This window comes from Hermetia illucens, chromosome 4, assembly GCF_905115235.1.
Source record: "Hermetia illucens chromosome 4, iHerIll2.2.curated.20191125, whole genome shotgun sequence".
Taxonomy (NCBI): domain Eukaryota; kingdom Metazoa; phylum Arthropoda; class Insecta; order Diptera; family Stratiomyidae; genus Hermetia; species Hermetia illucens.
In genome coordinates, this window is record NC_051852.1 from 60,620,717 (window position 1) to 60,648,164 (window position 27,448).

General features: G+C 42.1%; 1 protein-coding gene and 1 long non-coding RNA gene across 2 annotated transcripts; one reads left to right on the forward strand and one right to left on the reverse strand.

The window, feature by feature from the left end:
* Positions 1-766: 766 nt before the first annotated feature.
* On the reverse strand, positions 767-1,623 carry LOC119653948. The gene has a single exon (XM_038059109.1). The coding sequence runs from the start codon at positions 1,526-1,528 to the stop codon at positions 767-769; it is 762 nt and encodes a 253-aa protein (XP_037915037.1). The 5' UTR covers positions 1,529-1,623.
* A 260-nt stretch (positions 1,624-1,883) lies between these two features.
* Positions 1,884-27,423, forward strand: LOC119656188. Its single transcript, XR_005250013.1, has 3 exons — positions 1,884-1,968; positions 27,110-27,197; positions 27,296-27,423. It is a non-coding gene; the product is annotated as an uncharacterized LOC119656188 (long non-coding RNA).
* The last annotated feature ends 25 nt before the right edge of the window (positions 27,424-27,448 follow it).

Here is a 27,448-nt window from a genome sequence, read left to right on the forward strand (position 1 = left end):
TGACTTGCTTTTTATATCAAATCTAATAAATTAAGAAGTTAAGAAATTAAGTGCCTTCAATTTAATTTCGATTGAAATTAACCTTATTCCCATATTATCCAATTTGATTGAGAGTATTGCTTTAACTAGTATAGTTAGTCTTCATGAGGGAACTTTTCTATATGAAAAATGAAACCTAACCGTAGAGATGCACCTTCGGAAAATATTGTCAACCATATGCTCCCATCTTTCTTGAATATAATTTAAAGTCTTCCAAAGATACATAAGAACATAAACGAGTTCAAAACATAAAGTTATGTTAATTTAGAATAATGTGAAGAAAAGGAGTCGAACAAATCCGCCATGTGGCTCAATTCTTCTTCTATTCATTGGGAATTTGAACTTCAGATCAATGAACCATATCACAAGACGAGGGTGAGGTTATTCAGGCGGAAATAATGTATAAGACAAACGAAACTATTCGACTTTTATTTTTAACTGCGTTAAGTGGGTTTTATATTTTTGAATCGTTAACTATTAAATAAACACGTCCGAAACTTGACGGGGAAAAGGTAAGGAAAGATTATAGTTTACCCCAAAAATCAAAGAAAAATTAAAGAGCAGGAGATATTAAAAATTTGTTTTTTTTTTCTATTTTCGTTTAGAGTTCTAATTCATTGACCTATTATTAATAATGGAATGGGACGAAACAATAAAAGTAATTCTTTACAGCTTAACAATTAGATTTATTTAACAAATAAATATGGATTAACAAAATTATTTGATACTAAACATAAATAGAAGGCATTGCCAGCCCTACTTCAAAATAATTTGAATCACTGTAACTATTCTGTTTACAAACTCGGGGGCTACTCGCCCTGGTTATCCTTTTTTTCCCAGAGCCGCCACAATTGAAAGGGCTGGATAGTTTCCGTTTGTGGCTAACCTCTTCGCTAAAACTTAAATCACTAGCAGGATCATCGGCAGCTGTATAGGAAGGGGACAAGACTTCAGAATTTGATGTGGTTTTCAACAACGTTCTTCTTCTTAGATTCATTGTTCGTCTTGTACTTCTTTTAATGCTTTTCTTTCCACTTTCTAAGATTGCGTCGATCAGTTTATCCAGGGTATGATCGCCCATCTTGGAGGAGTTGAAAGTCGATTTGTCCTTTGTTGTAACTTGTTCGTCCGTAGGTCGAAAGTCCTTGGATAAATATCGTGGGTTTTCCAAGTACACGTCAGGTAGTAATCCTCGCATAGCTAACATTTGACCCGAATTAATTTTGGGGCTAGGCGAGTAATCCTCTGAATATTTCGGAAGTGTCGATGCATAAACTTCAGGCGCCTTTTGACTGATGATCATCTGTTGAGTATTTTCATCTGCCGTTATTTCTAAGACAGACTTATCCAATGGCAACATTTTCTGGACTGGCGTTGAAGTTATTAGATATTCTTTGTTACTGGATGTTAAACTCCTCCGTCTTTTCGGCACACGTTTAGGAGTTTCCATATGACCGGGTCTTTGACTCAGCACTGTCCACTTCAACATTACGAAACAACCCCTAACACGTTCACTTTTCGAGGCGCTAAGTGACAAGCACGTAACACTCTACGGACTGTGCGAGGAGACGTGTTCCCTTGCAAAGGGATTGAAAGCGACTACTGCAGTGAATGAAAACTATCCATGTTCTGCCGGTCTCCCTTCATTTTTCTTATTAGGATGAATTTTCCTTTGGAATACTGGAAATTTTCCCTTTCGATTCATTCGATCGAAAATGTCCTTTCCAGCAATGCAATATATTGAAAGTGCTACAATGGAAAATCAGTCAAGGATGATTAATATTATCCTTAGCCGCCTATAAATTTATCATTATTGTATTTTCTAATTATAGGGAATCCAAGACTAAAATTAAGCAAATTGTAACGATGCTAAATACTTCCAGACACTTGCTTGGAATTAGAGCTTGTTTAATTGGGTTTCTTTTCTAGGTAAGTCATCTACTCCTTAAAATTAGCTAATTGCTAGAGGGTTCAGCAGAGCAGTAACTCGGTGGAACAACATCCCCCACGTTGTTAACATTACAATGACCAATGCAGGTTCGATTTTGCATTCAAATTCACATTCACATACAACACTTTCATTGAATTTTTTATTACTGCCAACCATTATCCTCAGTTGGTAATCCCCAAGAAATAATAATGCAGTAACTTGTCAAATCTTAACGTAGTGTCTCAATTATTGCCAGGATTCCTTAAGCAGTCTGTAATGCTTTCAATACAAACTCCGTTTTCTATCGGGCTAGGAGGTTTTACTGCATTTGTTGGACAGAAGCAGAAACTCATTCTTTCCTAATGTATTGATTTTCGGCATACTCAATTTGCTTACAATATATGACGCGTAAGTCGACGTAATCTGTATTCGAAGTGTGAGTGAAAAAGTGCCTCCGCGGTACGTTTAGTCCAGTCATTAAAGTTGAAAATCGGGTGCGACCTCTGAATTTTTTCAGTCAAGAGGGTGGGATAAGAAACAAAAGTTATATAGTGCCGATGTGCGCCTTCCGCCTCCCCGGAGCGGTGTGGCAACCCCCTACGGGGTGGAAATTGCCTTTTTCGAAATAACCACAGAAATCGATTAAATGGTCAATTCTAAGCAAAAAGTGTTTACTGAAAATTGTTCGTATAAGTAGTAGTTTTCTAGTTATTCATGTTCAAACATGTCATTTTTGCATTGGAAAAATGCATGTTTTTCGACGCTTTTTCGCAAATAACTCGAAAACCATGCATTCCATGTCGAAATTATATTAAGCAGAAACAGAGCATATTTTTTTGGGGGTAGTTCAATATGGACTGAGTTATAGCTCGTTAAACATAAATTCGTAATGTCTAGAAAAAAATTAATACCTTCAAGGTCAAATAACACAAAACCGGTAACTTTTAGTGGAAATTGGTCTAAAGTTTTTTAAAGTGCCTGACAATAGAAGAAGAAGTTAATGCAATAAATAATGACGGAGCTATAACCAAAATAATGTATCATCTGAATTTCATTGATTGATTGATATAAAAATCAATAAAAACAAAATCTGGTTTTCTCATAAAAATTAAAAGTAAGCCGAATCCCTTGAGAATCTAGAAGAATTTCCAGCCCTCGCAATAAATCATGAAAATTCGGAAAAAAATGTGTTTTGACCCGAAAAACATTTTTATTTCAAAAAAATTTTATTTAAATATTTAATGAGATAAAATGTTAGTAAAAAACTGCTAACTTAATCTTTCAGCGAGAAAAAGGCCACATTTTTACACTTCAGTATTTTTTCACTAGTTTTTTTCTTTTTTGAGAGATACAAAAAAAAATGATTTTTTCGTTTAAAGTAGCTCCGTTATTATTTATCGCATTACCTTCTATCATACCACATTTTAAAAGTCAAGGTAATGAGGTTAAGGCCAATCTCCACAAAAAGTCACTGGTTTTGTGTTATTTGACCTTCCAAGTGTTAATTTTTTTCAGACATTACAAATTTACGTTTGACGAGCTACAACTCAGTCCATATTGCACCTACAAAAAAATAAAAGGATTTGTTCTTTTTGTTATTTGGTATGCTTTGTTTCTGCTTAACATCATTTCTGCATGAAATGCATGGTTTTCGAGTTATGTATTTGCAAAAAAAACGCATTTTTTCGATGAAAAAACATGTTTGAACAGGAATAGCTCGAAAATTATTAATTGTACAAAAAATTTTCACTAAATAGGTTTTGCTTTCGAAAAAAAAATCACCATGTAGGGGGGTGCCACACCTCTCCGGGGGGACGCGCACATCGGCGGTATATAACTGTTACTTCATATGCTACCCTCTACTCCCACCCCAAAATTTTATATCAATCGATCTTGACTGAAAGAATTTGGAGGTTGAAAGCTTTAATGATTGGACTAGTTGGGAATTAAAAAACCACTTTCAACATTCAAGTAAAGTTCTACAGCGGAGCCCACTTAAGTGCTACACGCATAAACGACAATTCTCCACATGCCTTTTCCCTCAAATTTGTTTTGCTTCAACTCGGATAAATGCAAAATTCTTTTAAGTGCAAAGAAATTTTTGGCGAATTAGAGGCACCATTTTGTGTTAAGTTTAAGGGGGGCTCCCTATACATGTGAATAGAGGGTGCAACATTGTTTCTTTATAAAATTTGGCCATGTGGGGTGTCAAATGAAAGTATAGGTATATAGTATAATGATGCTAATGAAGTCTGCGGGTAGTGTCAAATTCAGATAGATATCTTTCTACATTAACCCAACCGTATTTAATATACGTATTATATATGTACATATGTATGCTGTACATATATAGTTCAAAAAGCCCACGGACCCTCTTCCCGCCTAACCGGACCGAGGGGCGACCAACCTAAGGATGGGCTGAAGGCAACATCCAAAGGCCCGCATCACAGCGATGATGCGTTTTAACGCAAAGTGTGTGCGACCGTGCGAAAATGTATTACTACATCCCGATTGTCGCAAACACTTCAGCCAATGACGCGGAGGTTCTACACTACAGAGACATGGATCTTATATTGAAGACAGTGCGGATCAAGACTGAAACCCATTAGGTCAGATTGTTACCGGACAGGACTCTTCGGACTATAGCACAGGTTGCAAGGATAACCGCTTTTTGCATCTCCATGTATAGTCCAGCCCTAAGATCGAGCGTTTTCAGCGCTTTATCTAAGTTCTGCGGGACTAATCCCGTCGCTGAAATTATTACTGGGACGGTCCAACGGTACGGCTACATCGATTATAAAGCCCGCTCGTTCTTCCTTCAGAAGCAGAACTAGATCGGGTCTGTTATGATTAACACTGTGGTCGGTGGCAATAGTGTGGTCCCACAGTAGTTTGACCCGATCATTTTCCAAGATTCTCTGCGGAGTATACTTATAGTAAGGATGGTAGGTTGCCACTAAGTTATACTTCAACGCAAGGTTTTGATGGAGAATCTTGCAGGCGGAGTTATGACGATTGGTGTACTCGGTACCGCTCAACATCCTGCACGCAGATGTTATGTGCTGGATGGTCTCCTCTTCACAGTTGCATAACCTACAACTGGAGTAGGTGATTGAGGAGTCGTGAAGAATGTACCGTTTATAATTTTTTGTTGGGAGCGAAGCATCCTGAATTGAAGTTAGCAATGCTTCGGTCTCATAGAAAAGTACACCATTTGTCAACCATTTGTTGGAGGCTTCGATGTCAATGCCTGACAACAACAAATTTTTTATATGACCTCCGTGAATGGGTTTCTCTTTCCACATGTCGATCTTCTGTTGGACTGAAGTAACATTCGACATGGGATCCCATTCTCTGCTTCTCAAGTTCAAAGGAGATAATTTATTATCTGCCATGACGGTAGCCTGATGCATTTGGCTAGAGGATTGTTTCTCATAGAAAAACTCACGAAGAGAATACATTTGATTGTAGTGCAACGTTTTTAAATCAAGTACCCCCCTTCCTCCCTGATGACGTGGGATAGTGATCCTCAATTTTTCGGCAGCTCTATTGTGCATGTTGTTGTTTGCAAGAACTACCCTTACCCGTCTATTGAAAGATTCTAAATCAGTATTACTCCACTGTATCACACCGAAAGTGTATAGAAGGACGGGAATGGCAAAGGTGTTGATTGCCACGATTTTATTTTTCCCGTACAGCTCAGTTTTAAGGACAAGATCAGACGCCGCTCAAATTCCCCCAGCAACTTAGATTTAATTATTGCCACAGCAGGTGTTGTTGCTTGCAATATGCCGAGGTATTTGTAGACGTCGTCCGAATCCATGCCCTCAATTCGGATGTTATTTTGGCTGTATCCTTCGTTGTCGGTGTGTTTTCCCCGAACAATTGTTTTTATGCGACATTTCTCCAAACCCAACTGCATGCCGATATCCCTGCTGAACTGGATGGTGATGTCCAGCAAGGAGCGAAGTTGGTTCTCGTCTTTGGCATACAATTTGATGTCGTCAATGTACATCAAATGGCTTAATGTACATTTCGACAATATCCCATGCTTGACTTGCAACCCGTATTTGCTTTCATGCAAAAGATGGGATAGCGGATTCAAAGCCAAACAAAACCACAGTGGGCTTAGAGAGTCGCCTTGGAAAATGTCACGCCTGATTGGTATCTCTCCTGATGTTTGCGAAGATACCGATAGCTTCGTGCTCCAATTCTTCATTACTGTTCTCAGTAGAAGAACGACATTCGGGTTGATTTTATACAAGCGTAACACTTGTAGTAACCACGAATGTGATATGGAGTCAAAGGCTGATTTATAATTGATGTAGGCTGTCGAGATGTTTCGTTTTTGGTGGACAGCCTACTTTACAGCTACCGTATCGATTATAAGCTGTTCTTTGCAGCCTCGGGAGCCTTTTGCGCATCCTTTTTGCTCCTCAGCTATCAATTTATGAACATCAAGATGTTTTGAGATGTTCGCGCACAGAACTGAAGTGAAGACCTTGTAGATGGTAGGAAGACAAGTAATTGGTCGACATTTTGAAGGGCAAGAGACACCCTATTCCTTGGGGATGAGGAAAGTTATCCCCTTGGTGAAAAATGGTGGAACTAAATCAGGATCGGCAATCATCTGATTAAATTGATTTGCCAATATCCTGTGAGTGCTCTTGAACCGCTTCAGCCAGAAGTTATGAATCTTGTCAACTCCTGGCGCCTTCCAGTTACCTGCCTTGTCAAGGGCTGCTTTAACGTCGACTTCAGTTACGTCAGGCTTGGTCATTTCGGGGAGGGCCTCGCATGAACGCATAAGGTGTGGGAGCCACGCTGCTTCTAAATTGCAACGGCTGGATTCGCTCCAAACACTTCTCCAGAAGTCTTCTGCCTGATCCAGATTGAGGTTACTTTCCCTATCTGAGCTGGTGAGATTTCTGTAGAATCCCCGTTGGTTCTGGAAGAACAAGTTGTTGTCTGTCCTTCGCTGAAAGCTTTTCTGATACCTACGGATGCGATTGGAGCATACCGCAAGTTTCTGCTTCAGCACCTCGAGGATTTCTTCGATTGGCATATCATTGGACAGATGGTAGTTTCCAATGATGTTCGCAACGCATCTGTGCACTCTTGGTGATGGATTTCCAAGGAGTGCTTGCGGCACACGACCAATCTCTCTTCTCAACTTTTCGACTCTTTTGTTGAGTCGAAACACCCAGAACGGTAAAGTCCTTCTGCGCATACTTCTGTTATTCGCTCTAAGATGTTGGTTATGGAGACGAATAACCGTGGCAACTGCAACGTAGATCAGGCTGTGAACCTCTGTAGCAGTAATCTCGCTAGCCAAACGATCAGCCAAAATTCTGTCAACGGCAGCAATGATGTTAGTAGTTGCCGAAGTAAACTTCAGTTTTGGGATCTTTGGCCTAGCGTCTGGGAGAATCTCAGCATACTCTGTGAATGCGACCTGGAATGCGGTCAAAGCCTCATTATAAATTGGGTCGACATCCCCAGTTACTAAGCTTCTCCTGACTACTGGATTCATGGAGTGCCTTACAGGTGGAGTACTTGTGTTACTCCTTTGACTAGTCCGGTAATTTGATGACTCCAGCCCGAGCTCAAGTGAAACCTCTTGGAAGATTTGTTGCCTAGTTGGTAAGGCAACTCGGTTGTTATTCACTATCACCCGGTACTGGTTGACGACGTTCTGTTCCGGAACATGACTTAGCTCCGGAAATCGGGTTATGAACGCGTCATGTAATCGATGTCTGTACCCTGATGGATTCCGTTCCAAATCCGTGACACGGTAATAGGCGCGGACGATAAATTCGTTGAGTTGGTTCGTCCAAACCATACGACGCCTAGGTCTCCCGTCCCTGGTGGTTGACGGCATAACCGCCAAAACATCCAAGGGCGAAGAGCCGCTCTGATGTTGTTGAACGACCCTTAACCGTGTTGGGTACTGTCTTCGTGTCCCTGGGGTCCCATTAAGAGAATTTAAATTGTTTTCCCCAATTTTTATTCCCACGAGTATTGGGGAAGCAGTCAACCCTGCAACAGAGCCCCAATGTTGCAATGCCCCATGGTTACCTACAAAGGTAGGGAAGGTATTTGGAGGGGAGCCGCTGAAATACAGTGTAACGTCTCTGCAATTCATCCGATAGGCGCGTCGATCCCTTCACCCCGGATTACGGATTTGTTAAGGAGGTTTACTCCCCCTGAACGGGAAGAATCGGTAAGGGAGGACGAACACAAAGGGAAACGTTCTGCTTGTCTGCGGCTACTTATTTACAAAATTAACTTGCGATATTCGTAGCTGACCCGGTGGGTCATGTCATTATCCGCAACCCATGACACGCGCGTGGTCGCATGCAGCTCTGCGTTTGCAACTCAGGTGAGGATAAACCTGGTACGCCAGGACATAGGACATAAGGTTCTGTATTGGGACCGCTGCTGTGGAACATAATGTACGACGGAGTGCTTGGCCTTCGCGTGCCGGAGGAGACAACGCTGATTTGTTTTGCGGACGACTTGGCGGTAATTGCAATCGCAAAGCATCCCGAGGACGTGGAGCTTTATGCAAATGAAGCCATTCATACCATCAAGTCATGGTTAAGAATGGCCAAGCTGGACCTGGCGGACGAAAAGACGGAGGCGGTCCTCATTACCAACCGTAGGAAGAGCAACACGGTTACCATCCGGGTTGGTAATCGTGAGGTCGTCTCAAAATCGGTTGTCAAATACCTGGGGGTGATGATCGATGCCAAGCTGAGTTTCAAGGGACGCTTGGATTATGCGCGAGAAAAGGCAGCAAATGCCAGCTCATCCCTTGCAAGGATGATGCCTAACGTGGGAGGGCCGAAGTATAGTCGCAGGCTACTCATCGCGGGAGTGGTGAGGTCGATCCTGCTATACGCGGCCCCTGTCTGGGCGGGAGCGTTGAACGCGCTGGGATTGAGGTGGAAATCTTAGAAAGACGCTGCTGCGCCAGGTTGCAGCAGTGTGTGGGATTCACACCCACTAAAACCACCCCCACTCTTCCACCCCTCCCCGCGGGACCACCGTGAAGTATTACTTCGCGGGGGAGGCTCTGGTTCGCTATACCAGCTCGTCCATATCACGTCTCCGTCGCGCCGCCTTCCGAGCTCGATCCAACTCCAGGAGTTTTGTTTGCACCACGGCTACTGCCTCATTTACCGCCATCCAGTTTTCCTCCGACTTCAACATCTCTTCCACCAGGTTGGAGGGCTCGATGTCCGCCTCCTTTTCTGCTGTAGAAATCTGGGACAATAGAACATAACGTGCTCCGGGTCCTCGAGTGTAGCACCGCATTCAGGACAGTTGGGAGACTCGTCCAACTCGAAGCGATGCAAGTACTTCCTATAGCCACCGTGTCCCGTAAGGAACTGTGTCAGGTGGTAATTCAATTCTCCGTGCTTTCGGTTGACCCATTTCTCGATGCACGGGATCAATGTATGGGTCCACCTGCCCTTGTCGGAGTTATCCCATCGTTGTTGCCACTTGCCACACAACTCTCTCCTGATGGCTTTTCGGAAATTCGCATTCACCTCGGCTGGATTTGCCTTCCGTTTTTCGTAGAGCCAGTGTGCCTCGCTCGCTAGAAGATCTATAGGGATCATTCCTGCGATAACACACACTGCCTCCGTCGACGCCGTCCTAAATGCGCTGCACACCCTTAGCGCAATTGGCCGGTATGCCGAACATATCTTCCTCCGGTTGACCGCGTGGTTCAACGCTCCCGCCCAGACAGGGGCCGCGTATAGCAGGATCGACCTCACCACTCCCGCGATGAGTAGCCTGCGACTATACTTCGGCCCTCCCACGTTAGGCATCATCCTTGCAAGGGATGAGCTGGCATTTGCTGCCTTTTCTCGCGCATAATCCAAGTGTCCCTTGAAACTCAGCTTGGCATCGATCATCACCCCCAGGTATTTGACAACCGATTTTGAGACGACCTCACGATTACCAACCCGGATGGTAACCGTGTTGTTCTTCCTACGGTTGGTAATGAGGACCGCCTCCGTCTTTTCGTCCGCCAGGTCCAGCTTGGCCATTCGTAACCATGACTTGATGGTATGAATGGCTTCATTTGCATAAAGTTCCACGTCCTCGGGATGCTTTGCGATTGCAATTACCGCCAAGTCGTCCGCAAAACAAATCAGCGTTGTCTCCTCCGGCACGCGAAGGCCAAGCACTCCGTCGTACATTATGTTCCACAGCAGCGGTCCCAATACAGAACCTTATGTCCTATGTCCTGGCGTACCAGGTTTATCCTCACCTGAGTTGCAAACGCAGAGCTGCATGCGACCACGCGCGTGTCATGGGTTGCGGATAATGACATGACCCACCGGGTCAGCTACGAATATCGCAAGTTAATTTTGTAAATAAGTAGCCGCAGACAAGCAGAACGTTTCCCTTTGTGTTCGTCCTCCCTTACCGATTCTTCCCGTTCAGGGGGAGTAAACCTCCTTAACAAATCCGTAATCCGGGGTGAAGGGATCGACGCGCCTATCGGATGAATTGCAGAGACGTTACACTGTATTTCAGCGGCTCCCCTCCAAATACCTTCCCTACCTTTGTAGGTAACCATGGGGCATTGCAACATTGGGGCTCTGTTGCAGGGTTGACTGCTTCCCCAATACTCGTGGGAATAAAAATTGGGGAAAACAATTTAAATTCTCTTAATGGGACCCCAGGGACACGAAGACAGTACCCAACACGGTTAAGGGTCGTTCAACAACATCAGAGCGGCTCTTCGCCCTTGGATGTTTTGGCGGTTATGCCGTCAACCACCAGGGACGGGAGACCTAGGCGTCGTATGGTTTGGACGAACCAACTCAACGAATTTATCGTCCGCGCCTATTACCGTGTCACGGATTTGGAACGGAATCCATCAGGGTACAGACATCGATTACATGACGCGTTCATAACCCGATTTCCGGAGCTAAGTCATGTTCCGGAACAGAACGTCGTCAACCAGTACCGGGTGATAGTGAATAACAACCGAGTTGCCTTACCAACTAGGCAACAAATCTTCCAAGAGGTTTCACTTGAGCTCGGGCTGGAGTCATCAAATTACCGGACTAGTCAAAGGAGTAACACAAGTACTCCACCTGTAAGGCACTCCATGAATCCAGTAGTCAGGAGAAGCTTAGTAACTGGGGATGTCGACCCAATTTATAATGAGGCTTTGACCGCATTCCAGGTCGCATTCACAGAGTATGCTGAGATTCTCCCAGACGCTAGGCCAAAGATCCCAAAACTGAAGTTTACTTCGGCAACTACTAACATCATTGCTGCCGTTGACAGAATTTTGGCTGATCGTTTGGCTAGCGAGATTACTGCTACAGAGGTTCACAGCCTGATCTACGTTGCAGTTGCCACGGTTATTCGTCTCCATAACCAACATCTTAGAGCGAATAACAGAAGTATGCGCAGAAGGACTTTACCGTTCTGGGTGTTTCGACTCAACAAAAGAGTCGAAAAGTTGAGAAGAGAGATTGGTCGTGTGCCGCAAGCACTCCTTGGAAATCCATCACCAAGAGTGCACAGATGCGTTGCGAACATCATTGGAAACTACCATCTGTCCAATGATATGCCAATCGAAGAAATCCTCGAGGTGCTGAAGCAGAAACTTGCGGTATGCTCCAATCGCATCCGTAGGTATCAGAAAAGCTTTCAGCGAAGGACAGACAACAACTTGTTCTTCCAGAACCAACGGGGATTCTACAGAAATCTCACCAGCTCAGATAGGGAAAGTAACCTCAATCTGGATCAGGCAGAAGACTTCTGGAGAAGTGTTTGGAGCGAATCCAGCCGTTGCAATTTAGAAGCAGCGTGGCTCCCACACCTTATGCGTTCATGCGAGGCCCTCCCCGAAATGACCAAGCCTGACGTAACTGAAGTCGACGTTAAAGCAGCCCTTGACAAGGCAGGTAACTGGAAGGCGCCAGGAGTTGACAAGATTCATAACTTCTGGCTGAAGCGGTTCAAGAGCACTCACAGGATATTGGCAAATCAATTTAATCAGATGATTGCCGATCCTGATTTAGTTCCACCATTTTTCACTAAGGGGATAACTTTCCTCATCCCCAAGGAATAGGGTGTCTCTTGCCCTTCAAAATGTCGACCAATTACTTGTCTTCCTACCATCTACAAGGTCTTCACTTCAGTTCTGTGCGCGAACATCTCAAAACATCTTGATGTTCATAAATTGATAGCTGAGGAGCAAAAAGGATGCGCAAAAGGCTCCCGAGGCTGCAAAGAACAGCTTATAATCGATACGGTAGCTGTAAAGCAGGCTGTCCACCAAAAACGAAACATCTCGACAGCCTACATCAATTATAAATCAGCCTTTGACTCCATATCACATTCGTGGTTACTACAAGTGTTACCCTTGTATAAAATCAACCCGAATGTAGTTCTTCTACTGAGAACAGTAATGAAGAATTGGAGCACGAAGCTATCGGTATCTTCGCAAACATCAGGAGAGATACCAATCAGGCGTGACATTTTCCAAGGCGACTCTCTAAGCCCACTGTGGTTTTGTTTGGCTTTGAATCCGCTATCCCATCTTTTGCATGAAAGCAAATACGGGTTGCAAGTCAAGCATGGGATATTGTCGAAATGTACATTAAGCCATTTGATGTACATTGACGACATCAAATTGTATGCCAAAGACGAGAACCAACTTCGCTCCTTGCTGGACATCACCATCCAGTTCAGCAGGGATATCGGCATGCAGTTGGGTTTGGAGAAATGTCGCATAAAAACAATTGTTCGGGGAAAACACACCGACAACGAAGGATACAGCCAAAATAACATCCGAATTGAGGGCATGGATTCGGACGGCGTCTACAAATACCTTGGCATATTGCAAGCAACAACACCTGCTGTGGCAATAATTAAATCTAAGTTGCTGGGGGAATTTGAGCGGCGTCTGGATCGTGTCCTTAAAACTGAGCTGTACGGGAAAAATAAAATCATGGCAATCAACACCTTTGCCATTCCCGTGCTTCTATACACTTTCGGTGTGATACAGTGGAGTAATACTGATTTAGAATCTTTCAATAGACGGGTAAGGGTAGTTCTTGCAAACAACAACATGCACAATAGAGCTGCCGAAAAATTGAGGATCACTATCCCACGTCATCAGGGAGGAAGGGGGGTACTTGATTTAAAAACGTTGCACTACAATCAAATGTATTCTCTTCGTGAGTTTTTCTATGAGAAACAATCCTCTAGCCAAATGCATCAGGCTACCGTCATGGCAGATAATAAGTTATCTCCTTTGAACTTGAGAAGCAGAGAATGGGATCCCATGTCGAATGTTACTTCAGTCCAATAGAAGATCGACATGTGGAAAGAGAAACCCATTCACGGAGGTCATATAAAAAATTTGTTGTTGTCAGGCATTGACATCGAAGCCTCCAACAAATGGTTGACAAATGGTGTACTTTTCTATGAGACCGAAGCATTGCTAACTTCAATTCAGGATGCTTCGCTCCCAACAAAAAATTATAAACGGTACATTCTTCACGACTCCTCAATCACCAACTCCAGTTGTAGGTTATGCAACTGTGAAGAGGAGACCATCCAGCACATAACATCTGCGTGCAGGATGTTGAGCGGTACCGAGTACACCAATCGTCATAACTCCGTCTGCAAGATTCTCCATCAAAACCTTGCGTTGAAGTATAACTTAGTGGCAACCTACCATCCTTACTATAAGTATACTCACACTATTGCCACCGACCACAGTGTTAATCATAACAGACCCGATCTAGTTTTGCTTCTGAAGGAAGAACGAGCGGGCTTTATAATCGATGTAGCCGTACCGTTGGACCGGAACACTGTTGAAAATCAGCACGAAAAAATCCGGAACTACGGCCCCTTGGCAGACGATATGAAGCAGACTTGGAGACTACAAAAGATCCAAGTAGTCCCAGTAATAATTTCAGCGACGGGATTAGTCCCGCAGAACTTAGATAAAGCGCTGAAAACGCTCGATCTTAGGGCTGGACTATACATGGAGATGCAAAAAGCGGTTATCCTTGCAACCTGTGCTATAGTCCGAAGAGTCCTGTCCGGTAACAATCTGACCTAATGGGTTTCAGTCTTGATCCGCACTGTCTTCAATATAAGATCCATGTCTCTGTAGTGTAGAACCTCCGCGTCATTGGCTGAAGTGTTTGCGACAATCGGGATGTAGTAACACATTTTCGCATGGTCGCACACACTCTGCGTTAAAACGCATCATCGCTGTGATGCGTGCCTTTGGATGTTGCCTTCAGCCCATCCTTAGGTTGGTCGCCCCTCGGTCCGGTTAGGCGGGAAGAGGGTCCGTGGGCTTTTTTAAGTATATAGTATGTTTGTTTAGAGTAAGGATAACATCTATGGCTGTAATATGTACGTTTGCCTTGTAGTTTGGAAAAATATGTAGGAGTATGTTTAATTTTTAGCTATATACGGATAGAAAAATGTGCGTTGAAGTTTCTTGCATAAGATGAACACAAAATCTTTATACCCGAAGCTCGAGTTTCCGGTATTTCGACTGGTTTATTTATTCATTGGATTTTTTTGCTTTTGTGATTTCTGCTCTGTTTTGGTGATCATTTTGAATCCCAATTACCTCCTCAAATTTACATATTGACTCGTTGGTAAACAATCGACTATATTCGGTGAGAAAAAAAACACCCAGGATTTCACTCACAAATAAATACTTTTGGATATGATTTTGTGAATAATTAGGGAAAATTTTCAGCAAATAAAAAAATATCCCAAAAAAAATACAAGGCGGTATTATTCCTTAATGATCTATTTGCAAATCAATATTCCCTTTAGCTTTAAAGTTGAAGTAGATATAGCTCTTTTCAAGGACATAATGATTTTGGTTGATCGAGTCACTACTTCACGCTCGTGTTTCCTCAATCTTCCAAACCATAGCTCACCATGTAAATACTATATTTGGTCCAAGTAAAACACTAGTTAAGAAGGCAGTGAAAGGTGCGCAGATTTCCAGGCCTAAGGAAAAACAGCTAGCCAGATCAAGTCGATTGCATCTTGAAGTCCCAAAGCATCAGCAAATAAGAGCTGGAAAGCTATGAAATTTATCGTAATGCCGTAACTAACCACTACAAGGAGGACGGGACTTATTCAATTCGAACCGCTGCTAAGTTCGGGAAATTACAGTTGGGTTGGAAGTAAAGCCCAAAAGGGGGTAACATTTCTAGAATAGTCGATAAAACTATTCAAGGAAAGCATGATGTCATCACAGGAAAAATTTCCCGAAGTCCTCATATTCGACACAATTATACTTCTTGGCAATTTTCATAGGGCTTCTAAGATAACATTCTTAGTTGCAGGACGGATTATATCCAAGTAACACTCATATAGTTTGGAAAATCACACAGTATCATGTGGAAAAGTGATTCGTTAGCAAGAATTTGGTTCACAATAGAAGCACGACAAAATTGACAAACGTCTGCTCTACAAAATGATCGTCATACCAATATGAACTTACCGAATATAGTCCCCGTCGTTCAGCATTCATATCCAAAATCGAGATACTGCAGAGAGCCCAATACAAGATACTACAAATGATCGCCGGGATACTTTGGTATATAAAAAACGTAAAATCCATAGAGACCTTAAAATTGCGATGGTAAAAGGAGGATCAGATTCTTAATAGCAGAGGATGAAGGAAAACTAGCTTCCCGCCCCAATATACCCCTTAGCCAGTATAAGTTGGTTAGTCTTAACCTTTCTGGAAAGCAGAGTTTTTTTATTTTTGAACTTCTTGGAATCCAGTTAAAGTTCATCACTATGATAAATAAAGATCCGAATTTGCTGAGATACCATTTTCCTCTAAGTCAGCATCGGATTCTATTCTAGCATTTTTTTTCAACACATCCAAATAGTTAATGTTCCCCTTATTTCTTAACTTGTTCTCGATATCCAGGATTGTACAAGAGCAACTAGGCTCTCGTAGGTAAACTGGCAGGAACTTTGGTGATCTGTCCTTTGAATTTTACAGGTAGGATTATTGATTGCATCGCGTTGTGGTCTAGGTAAACTTGTTGCAGGCGAAAACCGATTCCGAAAATTTTGTGATGATCGATAATAGTCGTTAATACTCAGGAAAAATGAGCTAAGAAATGATTATAAACCAGAGGCTATTGGAACCCCACTTCTAACGAACTGAAATGTTTTAGAAAAAAGAAAAAAAAGAAACACGATTGTATTCATAAACGTTATGTAGATGTAGATGTAGAGACCTACCCTACCCCCAAAAAAAACTATGCTAAATAGTACCTGATCTTTCTTGGTGATAGACTTCGCGACAGGTCGACCAAGAAGATGCACCCAATGTTGTTAGAAACAACATGATCGGATCGAGCAACAAGCAGCGGACGCGGCGGGACTCACACAGTCAACATGGTGTTGGCATTGGCATCTCAGGGGGTTTTCGTGATGCCATTAAAGGCGAACGATATGATGATCGGTTGATGAAGCTCACCATTATATCAGCTGATGGCACTATTCACTTCTTCACCACGTACGCACCACAGACAGGTCGGCTTGATGTCGGAAAAGATACCTTCTGGCAAGTTCTCCATGAAATGATTTTTAACGTGCCCGCTGATAATTTTATCATCATTGCCACCGACCTTAATGGTCGTGTAGGAAAAAAGACAGACGGTATCATGTGCCATCGGCAAAGGGGTTTGGAATATGCGATGAGAAAGACTTTTAGCTTAGAAATGACGACGTTGAAATGAAGGTCCGTGAAAAGAAATGCCTCCGCCATAAGTTTCTCGGCGATACAGCGCTCGCAAATTGACAAATTTATAAGAATGCCAACGGGCAAAGAAGCGGTCGGTGTCAACTGAGTGGTCCATTACAAACATTTTTAGGATAAACTGGACACTCGGAATGGCGAGAGAGCTGCATCGATTTGCCAAAAGCCAACACGAACGCAAACAGGATATCGAACACTTATGTTCCTTTAATGACAGGAACGGTACTTTGCTTACTAACCATCGAGCCGCGACGGATAGATGGCCAAAATATTTCGACCAGAGTTTAGCTAAAGAATTTGTTCATCTTTCACCTGCCAGCGCTGCCAGGTGCTCTGAGGTGGCGGGGAGGAAGACAGGGCGGCAACCCTGTTGGCTGAACCAAAACCAAGTGGCCGAGGAGAACCTCCACGTGGTGGCACCGGGAACTGCTGGATCGCATTGGCTTGCCGGCCGTGATGCAGTAGGCGAAGGCTCAAAGGCCTAGCAAGGACGATCAGACCCGAGTCTGCACGGGGACTCATCTGAAGTGGCTTCGGTCAAGAAACCTTATCAGGGGTATACTGGTACCATGGGAACCGAGGTAGCCCCTGGACTCCTATACTTCAGGAGAATTCCTGTCGTATCTGAGTACAGCTCGGTTGGTTGCGGTTGGCCCCCTTGTGGGCGTTTCGTGGTGGGCTGTGGTTGTGCTCAAGCGAGAAGAGACCTTCGGGCCTCGATGTCGTGTTGCGTATCAACACGGGTACCGTACTCCATAGTTCAGTAGAGATTTAGGTGATGCTCGCATCCACCAGTATGAATGCCAAGCCATGCACTTGACATAGACTGGTACCGTTCTGCTTGTCTAACGGGGCTCTGATTGTGGTCACAAAATCAATCCGTGTCTTAAGAGGACCGTAGGATTAAGTCTTAAGACAGGTACCTACGTTAAACACCGAGGGCGGGGAGAAAGGCGGGGCGGCAACCCTGTCGGCCAAACCAAAACCAAGTGGCCGAGGAGAACCTCCACGTGGTGGCACTGGGAAACGCTGTATCGCATTGGCTAGCCGGCCGTGATGCAGTAGGCGAATGCTCCAAGGCTTAGTTAGGGCGATCAGATCCGAGTCTGCACGGGGACTCATCTGAAGTGGCTTCGGTCACGAAACCTTACCAGGGGTATACTGGTACCATGCGAACCGGGGTAGTCCCTGGACTCATATGCTTTGGGAGAATTCCTGTCGTATATGGGTATAGCTAGGTTGTTTGCGGTTGGCCCCCAAGTGGGAGCTTCATGGGGGTTGTTGGTGATGCTCAAGCGAGAAGAGACCTTCGGGCCTCGACGTGGTGTTGCGTTTCAACACAGGTGCCTTACTCCTTAGTTCGGTAGAGATTTAGGTAGGTCTTGCATCTACCAGTATGAATGCTGCGCCATGCACTTGATATAGACTGGTACGGTTGTTGTTTGTCACAGCGGAGCTCTGATTGTGGTCCCAAAATCAATACGTGTCCTAAGAAGACCGTAGGATTAAGTCGCCACGACAGGTACCTACGTTAAAACCCCAAGGACTTAACTGTAAGTGCGGCTGAAGTCGAAGGAGCAATAAAACGCCCAGAACGAAATCGGTGAAAGCAACAGGATCTGACGACATTACATTTGAATTCTGAAAAGCGAAGAAATGGGACCAATACTGTGGTTCAGTGAATTCTTTAATCGGATTATTCAGGAAGGTGGAACACCATCTGACTGGCAAGAAAGTACCCCGGGTCCAATATGAAAAAAGAAAGGTAGTCCAGCAAATTGAAATTAAATTACAAATTGCAGTCCAATCCGATTACTCTCCCATACCATAAAGATTCTTGATCCGCAAAATCGTTGAAATAACTATGAATGAAGCCGGATTTATTAAGAACTGCAGAATACTCATGATGAAATATCGTGAGGAGCATCGTCCTTTCTACATTGCATTTCTGGATCTAGAGAAAGCGTTTCACTGTATATCACACGAGCTAATTCAGTATGCTCTACGACAACACTCAGTGCCAGAAGAATTCGTGCGCTGGGTACAATTGCTATACCACGATCCAAAAAGTAAATTTCGAAGGATGGCGGGTGTATCAAAACCGCTTCCGGTCTCTGTTGGCGTTCATCGAACCATACACTGTTTTATGCAGATGATGTTTTCCTAGCGTCTAATAACCTCATGCAACACGATCTCAGATTAAATCTGCATAAGACTGAATTTCTGACGACCGACCCCATGAAACAGGCACAATCACCGTCAGCGTTGTGATCATCTTAGAGAAAAAAGTAGACGGAATTTTATTAAAAAATATTAAAAACTAAATTTTTGGTGCCATGTTAAACTTTTTTTTTAATTTGGCGTTTTTTACAGCTTCTTCAATGAATAAAAAAAACTACTGAATGAATCGCAGTTATCCTAGTTTGCGGACCGTAGAAATATGTTCTGAACAAGTAGTGAAAATTTCAAAGAATTTCATTGGATAGATTTTGGGCTATGGTGGCAGCCGATTTTCAACATGCAGTTTCGAGAAAAATGCATTTAAAAAGTAGAATGCGATTTTTAGCCATAAAACCTTAACTTACCATTAATTTGCTATACTTAGTCCATAAACCTTAGGTTTACCGCAATGTCGTCCGTCCTGTTGCTCTTTATGGTTCTGAGTATTGGCCCAATATAAAAGACAATGAACGGCATCTTACGGTAATGAAGACGAAGATATTGCCTTGGACTAGTGGCATGACATGTTTTGATCACATCCGAAATGAGGATATCTGCGATCGATATGTGGTTGCAGCGATCGTGGAAAAACTGCGAGAGAGGCGCCTTTGATGGTATGGTAATTCGCGCTAACGAAAATTCACTTGCCAAGTTGATGGTAAACGGTTGGTTGTTACGCTAGATGGGGACTTAAAGGCCTCGCGATTGCTTTCAGATCAGCTGGCCCCGCTTGTGAACGGGAAATAGGCTGAAGTAAAAGAAGAATGTGCAACCCCAAATCTGACCCCGCCTGTTTGATATGGGTGAAGATGATTTGTACACCAGGAGTTGTTTGTCTCATTATGCAAATATTGGCAACATAGGTCAGTAGTCAGGTGGACTTGAAGGAGATTGTGCCTCTTGCATTCGCGTCAATCGGATAACGACTTCTCTCCTGGCCCTGTACATTTTTACCATGGCTATACAATCATTAGGCACCCTTGAAATAGAAAAGTTGGTGCAACTCATTTCTACGGTTTGTCATCTATTGGCGGAGCGAGAAAACCTGATCGGCATCTTTTAGATGTTATCTGCGCCAATCATCAGACATTGAATCATTATCCCAAACCTTGCGCATAAGTAGAGGTACGATCAGATCCAGGTGACCTATCATATTTAAGCCGATGAATTGCACCAATGTAAAAGGAACTAAGGGGCTTGTGTATGGATAGCGTAGCCAAACTTAGGTACAAAGAGGAAATTAAAAATGAACTCTAGTCTTAACAAAATTAGACTGACTCATACTAGAAAAGTGGTGTTTACAACCACATATCAATTGTGCGATCGCTTTTTACAAATACTGTTAGGGCGCGTAAATAATGGTATAAATCGTTTTAAGAAAGATTATTCCGATTTGTTTTTAGCCTTTGGTGTAACTCATTCCCACATAATTAGAAACAAAATTTGTGTAACTTTCCACCTTCAAACATAGAAACTTAACATACGTCTGATACATTGGCCGTTTCTCTCAACTTAAATTTTATGGTACTCCACCCCGAAATATACCCACGACTAACATACTTAATTTCTAGTGGAAATGTGAACAAGCTTTAACAAACAAATCCAACACAATGACGTCTTTTCTCCCTCACCATTCAAATTGATGAAACAAACGTAAATGGTACTTTCTCTACATCAGTTAATCGCTACCCTCCCCAACGATAATGCAGGACATGTACAATGCAAAACCGGAAAAGTGGATTGATAAGTGCGTTTGAAATTACCCTGTATGGAGCGCTTATTCAGTCATTCACCGCACATTCACTCCTGTCTATCATTATGCAAATCACAACCTACACGAGTCAATCAAATGTATCCCAGCAACTAGGAGTTTGATACTATACACGAGTTGGAAAATTCGACCCTCACCAAAGTAGCAATAGTGATAAACACGGCCACGGGTAACAAAAAAACTAGTTGACCGAAGAAATGGTCTTCCGCACTATTAAACCCTTTCAACATGATTAATATAAATGAGATGCAACATCATTGCAGGACATATGTGTGACGCCACGCAGTAAGTCAGTATGTCATCCAGCAGCACAATGTCCTTGCACATGCTCGTAGAGAAATTTTTTCTCCCTATCACGCTTGATCGGGTTTTGTTCTTTCAATTTTTTTTCTGTCCTGTTTTTAGTTAGTGAGTTGGTGATAACAAATAAAAATTATATTGTGGAACACCCTTCTCACTGATAGATTTTTCTTTCAGTAATGAAAGCCTCATAGTAAAAGTACTAGTAAAATTAACTATTCTCCCATATTTATTAAGGCTATTTAAATTATTACTGTTATACATTTCGCAAGTTATTTACAATTGGCGTAGACACCGATGGGAAAATTGGATGTCGAAGAAAATGGGTCAGCATCTGAAATTATAGCATTACAATACTTTGGGTAATTTATCCCAGTCTTTGGGCACTGCCGTGGGATGTACCCTTATGCTTCATTCTTGAATCAAAAAGCGACGACGATTGTAATTTTGTTGCGAAAAAAAAACCGTTTAACGTTCATTCCCTTTCAGGCGTCTAATGTATATCCTCCTATCTGAGAACTAATTAATTCAAGTCTCGTCTCGAAACTAGTTTTTAATTAAATTTCATGTGCATTATAAATCTACTCAAAAGAGTACATTGAAACCTGCACTTTTTACTAAAACGAGCTCTTCAATGATCATTTAGCCGAAAAATTGCAAATCTCATTCAAAGGATAATGTTTGCCCAACAACATCTCACCGAAAAGCCAAAAACCCTTTTTGAAAAAAGATTTCGTGTTGAACAACTGATGCTTATGTAAGACTACGCAGATGATAATGTTAAGAAAAACTACGAGGACGTAAGGACATTCGTGGCCTCAGGCACTTCCTTTTTGCCTTCACGTTGCAAGAACAATTTTGATACAGTAGCATCTTATTGATGTGAAACGTTCTCGTTGTCCGCCTTTTACCCCGCAGGCGAATCTTTTCAAATTTTAGTCATAGCCCGTGATTTTGATCCTGTTTCTCTTTTCACCATTGAAGAGATTGAATGGAAGAGTTTTTTGAAAAAGTTGACTAGCAAACAGGACTTCCGGATTTCATAATTTATGTCCTCCTTTCAATTATATTATGAAACTGCCTATGACTTTTGAGGGTCTACTATAGAAGTAATTCAAAGAAAATCAACGCCAACGGATAAATATTTAGGACATTTGCAGTTTTCAGTTGCAAAAGTTTTAACCTATTTCAAATAGCAACTAATGTTAAGATTAGAACTCAGGTAAAGTGAAGAAAAATTGTTTACCAAAACACTCAAGGCAACGCTGCTTCCTCTCATTGTTTTCGCTCTAGATCTATTTATAAAGAAAAATCTACCAGATCAAAGGAGAACAAATAAATCTATTAAAAGATACACAAACAACGTGTGTAACGTAAATTATCTTATATTTTACAAACAGACTTAAAGATATACAGGTGTGCAAACAACCTGTCCCTTCCCGGAGCTCTTCAGGCTCTAATTACTGTCGGCAAACAGCGTGAGCGTCCTTCGAGAACTACAGGCGTACGGCGTAAAGAATTAAAGAGACTCGTGGAGAATAGAATTCATCCATCTGTTCGATTTAATCGAAACCTTCAAGTGTGTTGACTCATTTCTCACACTACATGTCTAATTGCCAGGTAACAAATTGACACCTCATCACATGGGATGGAAAATAAATGTTTATTTCGTCAGAAAAACGGATATAAATTTTCGTTAAAATAGTTTAGATGCTGATTGGAAATTAGGAGACATGTGGAATAAGGAACGCATTTCAAAAAGAAAACATCACTTGAAAAAGTAATGTTGGTTCAGAAATGTTGAGACATTTTGAGGACAAGACAACATTAAATAATATTTTATCAAACAAAATGGAAAGGGACTCATTATTATATTGCTTCTATATATGTGCAATGTACAATAAAATATGTAAGTATTTAACATTTTGCATGCAGCTTGCAAGATTTTTTATTGGCAATGATATTTCCATCAAACGGACAATTTAAAAAAATCTTCATCTGAGATTTTACCTCAATGAAGGACGTGATATTTTAAGCCGGATAACAGTGATTAGTTTCTCCGGATACACCTCCTGCGTACAGCAGGTCTACTCACTGTTCACGCTGATGAAAAGCAGGTAGAGGGGTGACCACAGTTCCACAATGATACGAATGATTATTAACGTAATCGGTATTGGGTGATGCATGGTATTCATTAATGCGATACAGAATTACTATATCCCTTCAATTGTCATACTAATCACGGGAGCTCTTTTCCACTAATTGGAAAACATCTAAGCTTCCTAGGATTTACGAATGAATAGTAGTTGCAACTCTGAATATAACCCAGGGTTTGCAAGAAACGGTTCTGCCGGGAGACCGGCAAGGAAGCGATTTTATACTTGAACACAGTAATGACTTTACGCGATTTGATTCGATTGCCACTTCTGGTCAGTCAAAGCCTATGGGGGGCTCTGTGCTCGATCAAAGTCGAGATGGGGAAAGTTGCAGGAATCAAAGAACTTTTCATCGTTGTTGTAACAGTCGACCACCAAGCCCATGCCTCCTTGTCATACATATGTTCGAGTAAGGTTTTATCAGAGCAGAGCCTAAATTCTGCTCGACACACCAAACTTTTCCGGCCAGAACCGAACATACGTACCGCAAAGTTTATCCTGTCGAAAAGCAGGAGGACTTGCAGGTGTATTGTGGGCATTCTGACGGGCCATAATTCACTATCTGGGCATATGTTCAGAATAGGAATTACTCAAGATGATACGTGTCTGTCCTGTAATGAGGAAGCGGAATCCACGGAGCATTTCCTATGTGAATGCCCCGCCTATGGACGCATCACGCATCAGATCTTTGGTGCCGATGTTCTCCAATTGCGACGGGTAGCATCACATCCACGAAAATCCTGCGATACGTTAGCGAATCCGGAATATTCCGTTAGACGCGGGTGGCGAGCACAATGGGCCAACACGGCCTGAGTGCTCAGAAGCTGTAGCTTCTCCCCCACCATACACACACGCACACACACACAACTTCGAGCTATTATCGGTTGTGATTTTCGACCATAGACAGGAGAAATTATCAACAAACGCTGAAGTCCCCTATCGTTATTGTTCTTATTTGATTAGTGCACGTGAATTTAATGTTGTCGTTTCCTTGTTCTTTGGTGCTGACGTTCCCAACATGTACTTTGCCTTCCCTTCATTAATGTGCAGCTTAAGATCGTGCCGCCTGCTCGATTTGGATGAAGGTTCTACATGTCTATAATGTCAATATCGTTAGCATATGCCAGTAGTTGAGTGGACTTGAAAAGGATGGTACCTCTTGTATTAACATCTGCATCGCGGATCACTTTTCTAGGGCTAGCTTAAAGAGGAGACATTACTAGGCATACCCCTTGCTTAGATTGTTGCTGATGTTAAATGGTCTTGCGAGTGATTTTGCTGTTTTTATCTGGCCTCACACATCGGTTAGGGTCAGCCTAGTCACTCCTATCAGCTTCGTTGGGATACCGAATTCTGTACAGTTTTACCCTAACTATGCTATCATAGACGGCCTTGAAGCCGATAAAAAGACGGTGCTTCTTATGGCCATATTCCAACAGTTTTTGCATCGCTTGCCACAGAGAGAAAATTTGATCCGTTGCTGATTTGCCTGGAGTGAAGCCTCTTTGCTATGGGCTGGTGTATGGGGCTATCCGGCCTAGGAAGATAGCGGAGAATATCTTGTAGTTGGTACTACGTAATATCTCTCTATTTCATTATGGGTCAGATAACACGTCATAAGCCATTGATTTACTATCCGACACTTTGAGTATAATTTGATGAACCGCTTGGCGTAGTTGGTCGTCCCGATACCGACAACGGATTCCCGTCTGCTGAAAGAGGAAGTGGGGTACTCTCCAGAGAACATTATCGAGGAACAACGTTTTCAAAGAAAATAGTAATAAACTGCTATCAAATTTATTTGAGCAGGTTTCAGTAATTATTATAATTTAATTATGACATACATATTATATTTCTGAAAATGGCCCCACGAAATAAGTGATTACTTTCTAGTCCCATCCTCTCTTTCCAACTTCCATTCAAACTGAGACCAGTTTCGGATCCAGTATGTGAAACAATTGAACTGTACAGTGTTCATTTTTAAGGTTTTGAAACAAAACCTTATTAGAATCGATTCGATGTTTGTCTCTCTGCCACACCCGATTTATTCGGAAACGGCTTGACGAATTGTCATGAAATTTGGTGGGAACAGACCACACGTTTCCACCAAATTTCATGACAATTCGTGAACAATCAATTCATGACAATCGTGAATCCCTTTACATATATAGGGGCGCCATTTTGCGTTAAGTTTGAGGAGGCTCTCCATACATAAGGTGCACATTTTTTTAGAGAATATGACAATGTGGGGTTTCAAATCAAAGGGCTCAATTCGTATTTTCGAAACTGGTGACATATTTAATGTCGGGTAAAAAGTAGTGGAGTGAGGGCACAAAATATGACCCCAAAAAGTGTACCAGGTCTTGTTTCAAATCTTTCACACAAGAAATAATTTTGGAAAGTTTAAAGGAAATTCAACTATTATTAACAAAGTTATAGGAGGTGAAACTTTTACATTTTATGTGAATTTCGTGCATTCTAAAAGGTGTATAACGTCATAATAACATATCAATTTGTCAATACCACAACAGAGTGAGCTCATATGAATGAGGGGTCACAGGGAAATATTTCTAATCATTGCGAACAGTACAAAGACTGAAGAAAAATAAGACACAAATATCTACACCAATTACTCGAGAAATGTGTGTATATTTATATGTACATATACGCTATTGCTGCTTTGGAATAGTGCGTAATTCAGGTAGATATATTTGTACATTAAACCAGCGGTATTCAGTATAGGTACCGTATATATACATATGTTTGCTTTTGTGCAATAATGGAGACGAAGGTGTTGCATTGGATTAATGGCGTGACACGTTTTGATCACATCCGAAATAAGGATATCCGCGATCGATATGGGGTTGCACCGATCGTGGGCAAATTACGAGAGTGGAGTCTTCGATAGTATGGTCCCGTAATGCGCGCTAACGAAACAACGGCCGAAACAACGATGACTTGATACGCTGGATGGGGATTTAAAAGCCTCAAGATTATGGTACATCCATGATAGAGCCAAATGGCGAAACCAACCACGACGACCTGAACCCGCTTGTGAACGGGACAAACGCTGAAGAAAAAGGAGAAGTACACAAATAATTAGGAAATATATGCACGATCAATTTATATACGATACATGTAAGTATAAGTATAGTAAATATTCGGTAATTGGCATTGTTTGTTTATTTAGGGTGAGCATATCTACGTGTGTCCGGTTAGCCGAGTGGTTAGAGCACAAGATTGTGGTGCGGAAGGTTGCAGCTCAAATCTCACTGGTGGCAGTGGAATTTGTATCGTAATTTGACGTCGGATACCAGTCGACTAAGCTGTGAATGAGTACCTGAGTCAAATCAGGGTAATAATCTCGGGTGAGCGCAATGCTGACCACATTGCCTCCTACAGTGTACTGTAGTGTACCGTTACGGTCTTGAATGGAGTGCTCTAACACGCTTCAAGGCCCTGATCGAATATGGATTGTTGCGCCAACGATTATTATTATTATTATATCCACGTATGTAATATGTACGTATATCTTGTAGTTTGAAAAATATAATATATGAAGGAATATATTATTATATTAACAGTTGTAACTAGGAAAAATTAAAGGCATTTTCCTATTTTCTATTACTAACGGACTAATTTTCGTTATAAAATCACTTCAAAAAGAAACTTCCAATGATACATGGTTAAGTATGGATGAACGTGCGAAATTTTTATTATTCAAGGTTAGGTGCCTTTAAGCTTTGATAATGGTCTATTGGCTTTAGACAAGGCGAAGGTGATTCACGTTTCTAACCAAACATGCACCCCCACCTTATACTTGCCATTGTTTCCTTTGCTAGATTAATACTACTTTGGTTCACCAAATGCTTTGCCACTTTTAGATGGTAACATATTTTCTGATGAGGCGGGAAAATTCTCTCTTGCAAACAGGGATTAACAAGTCGGGAAACCGGAACCTGGACGCTTCAGGTATGAAAGGTTTTGTGTATTTCTTTTATGTGTGTTTTATGTTTTATGAGTGTGAATTTGTTCCATTAATACGTATCACATAATATATGCATATATAGGAATAGAGGCAGGCGATTGTAATCTTGATACCGGAAGCTCGAAAAGGAACCCATTTTATCGCAAATCTTTCAGAACAATTACCCTGATATCTTTCGTACCAAAAATAATGGAGAAGGTACTGGACAACTACATTAGAACTAACAACTACATTA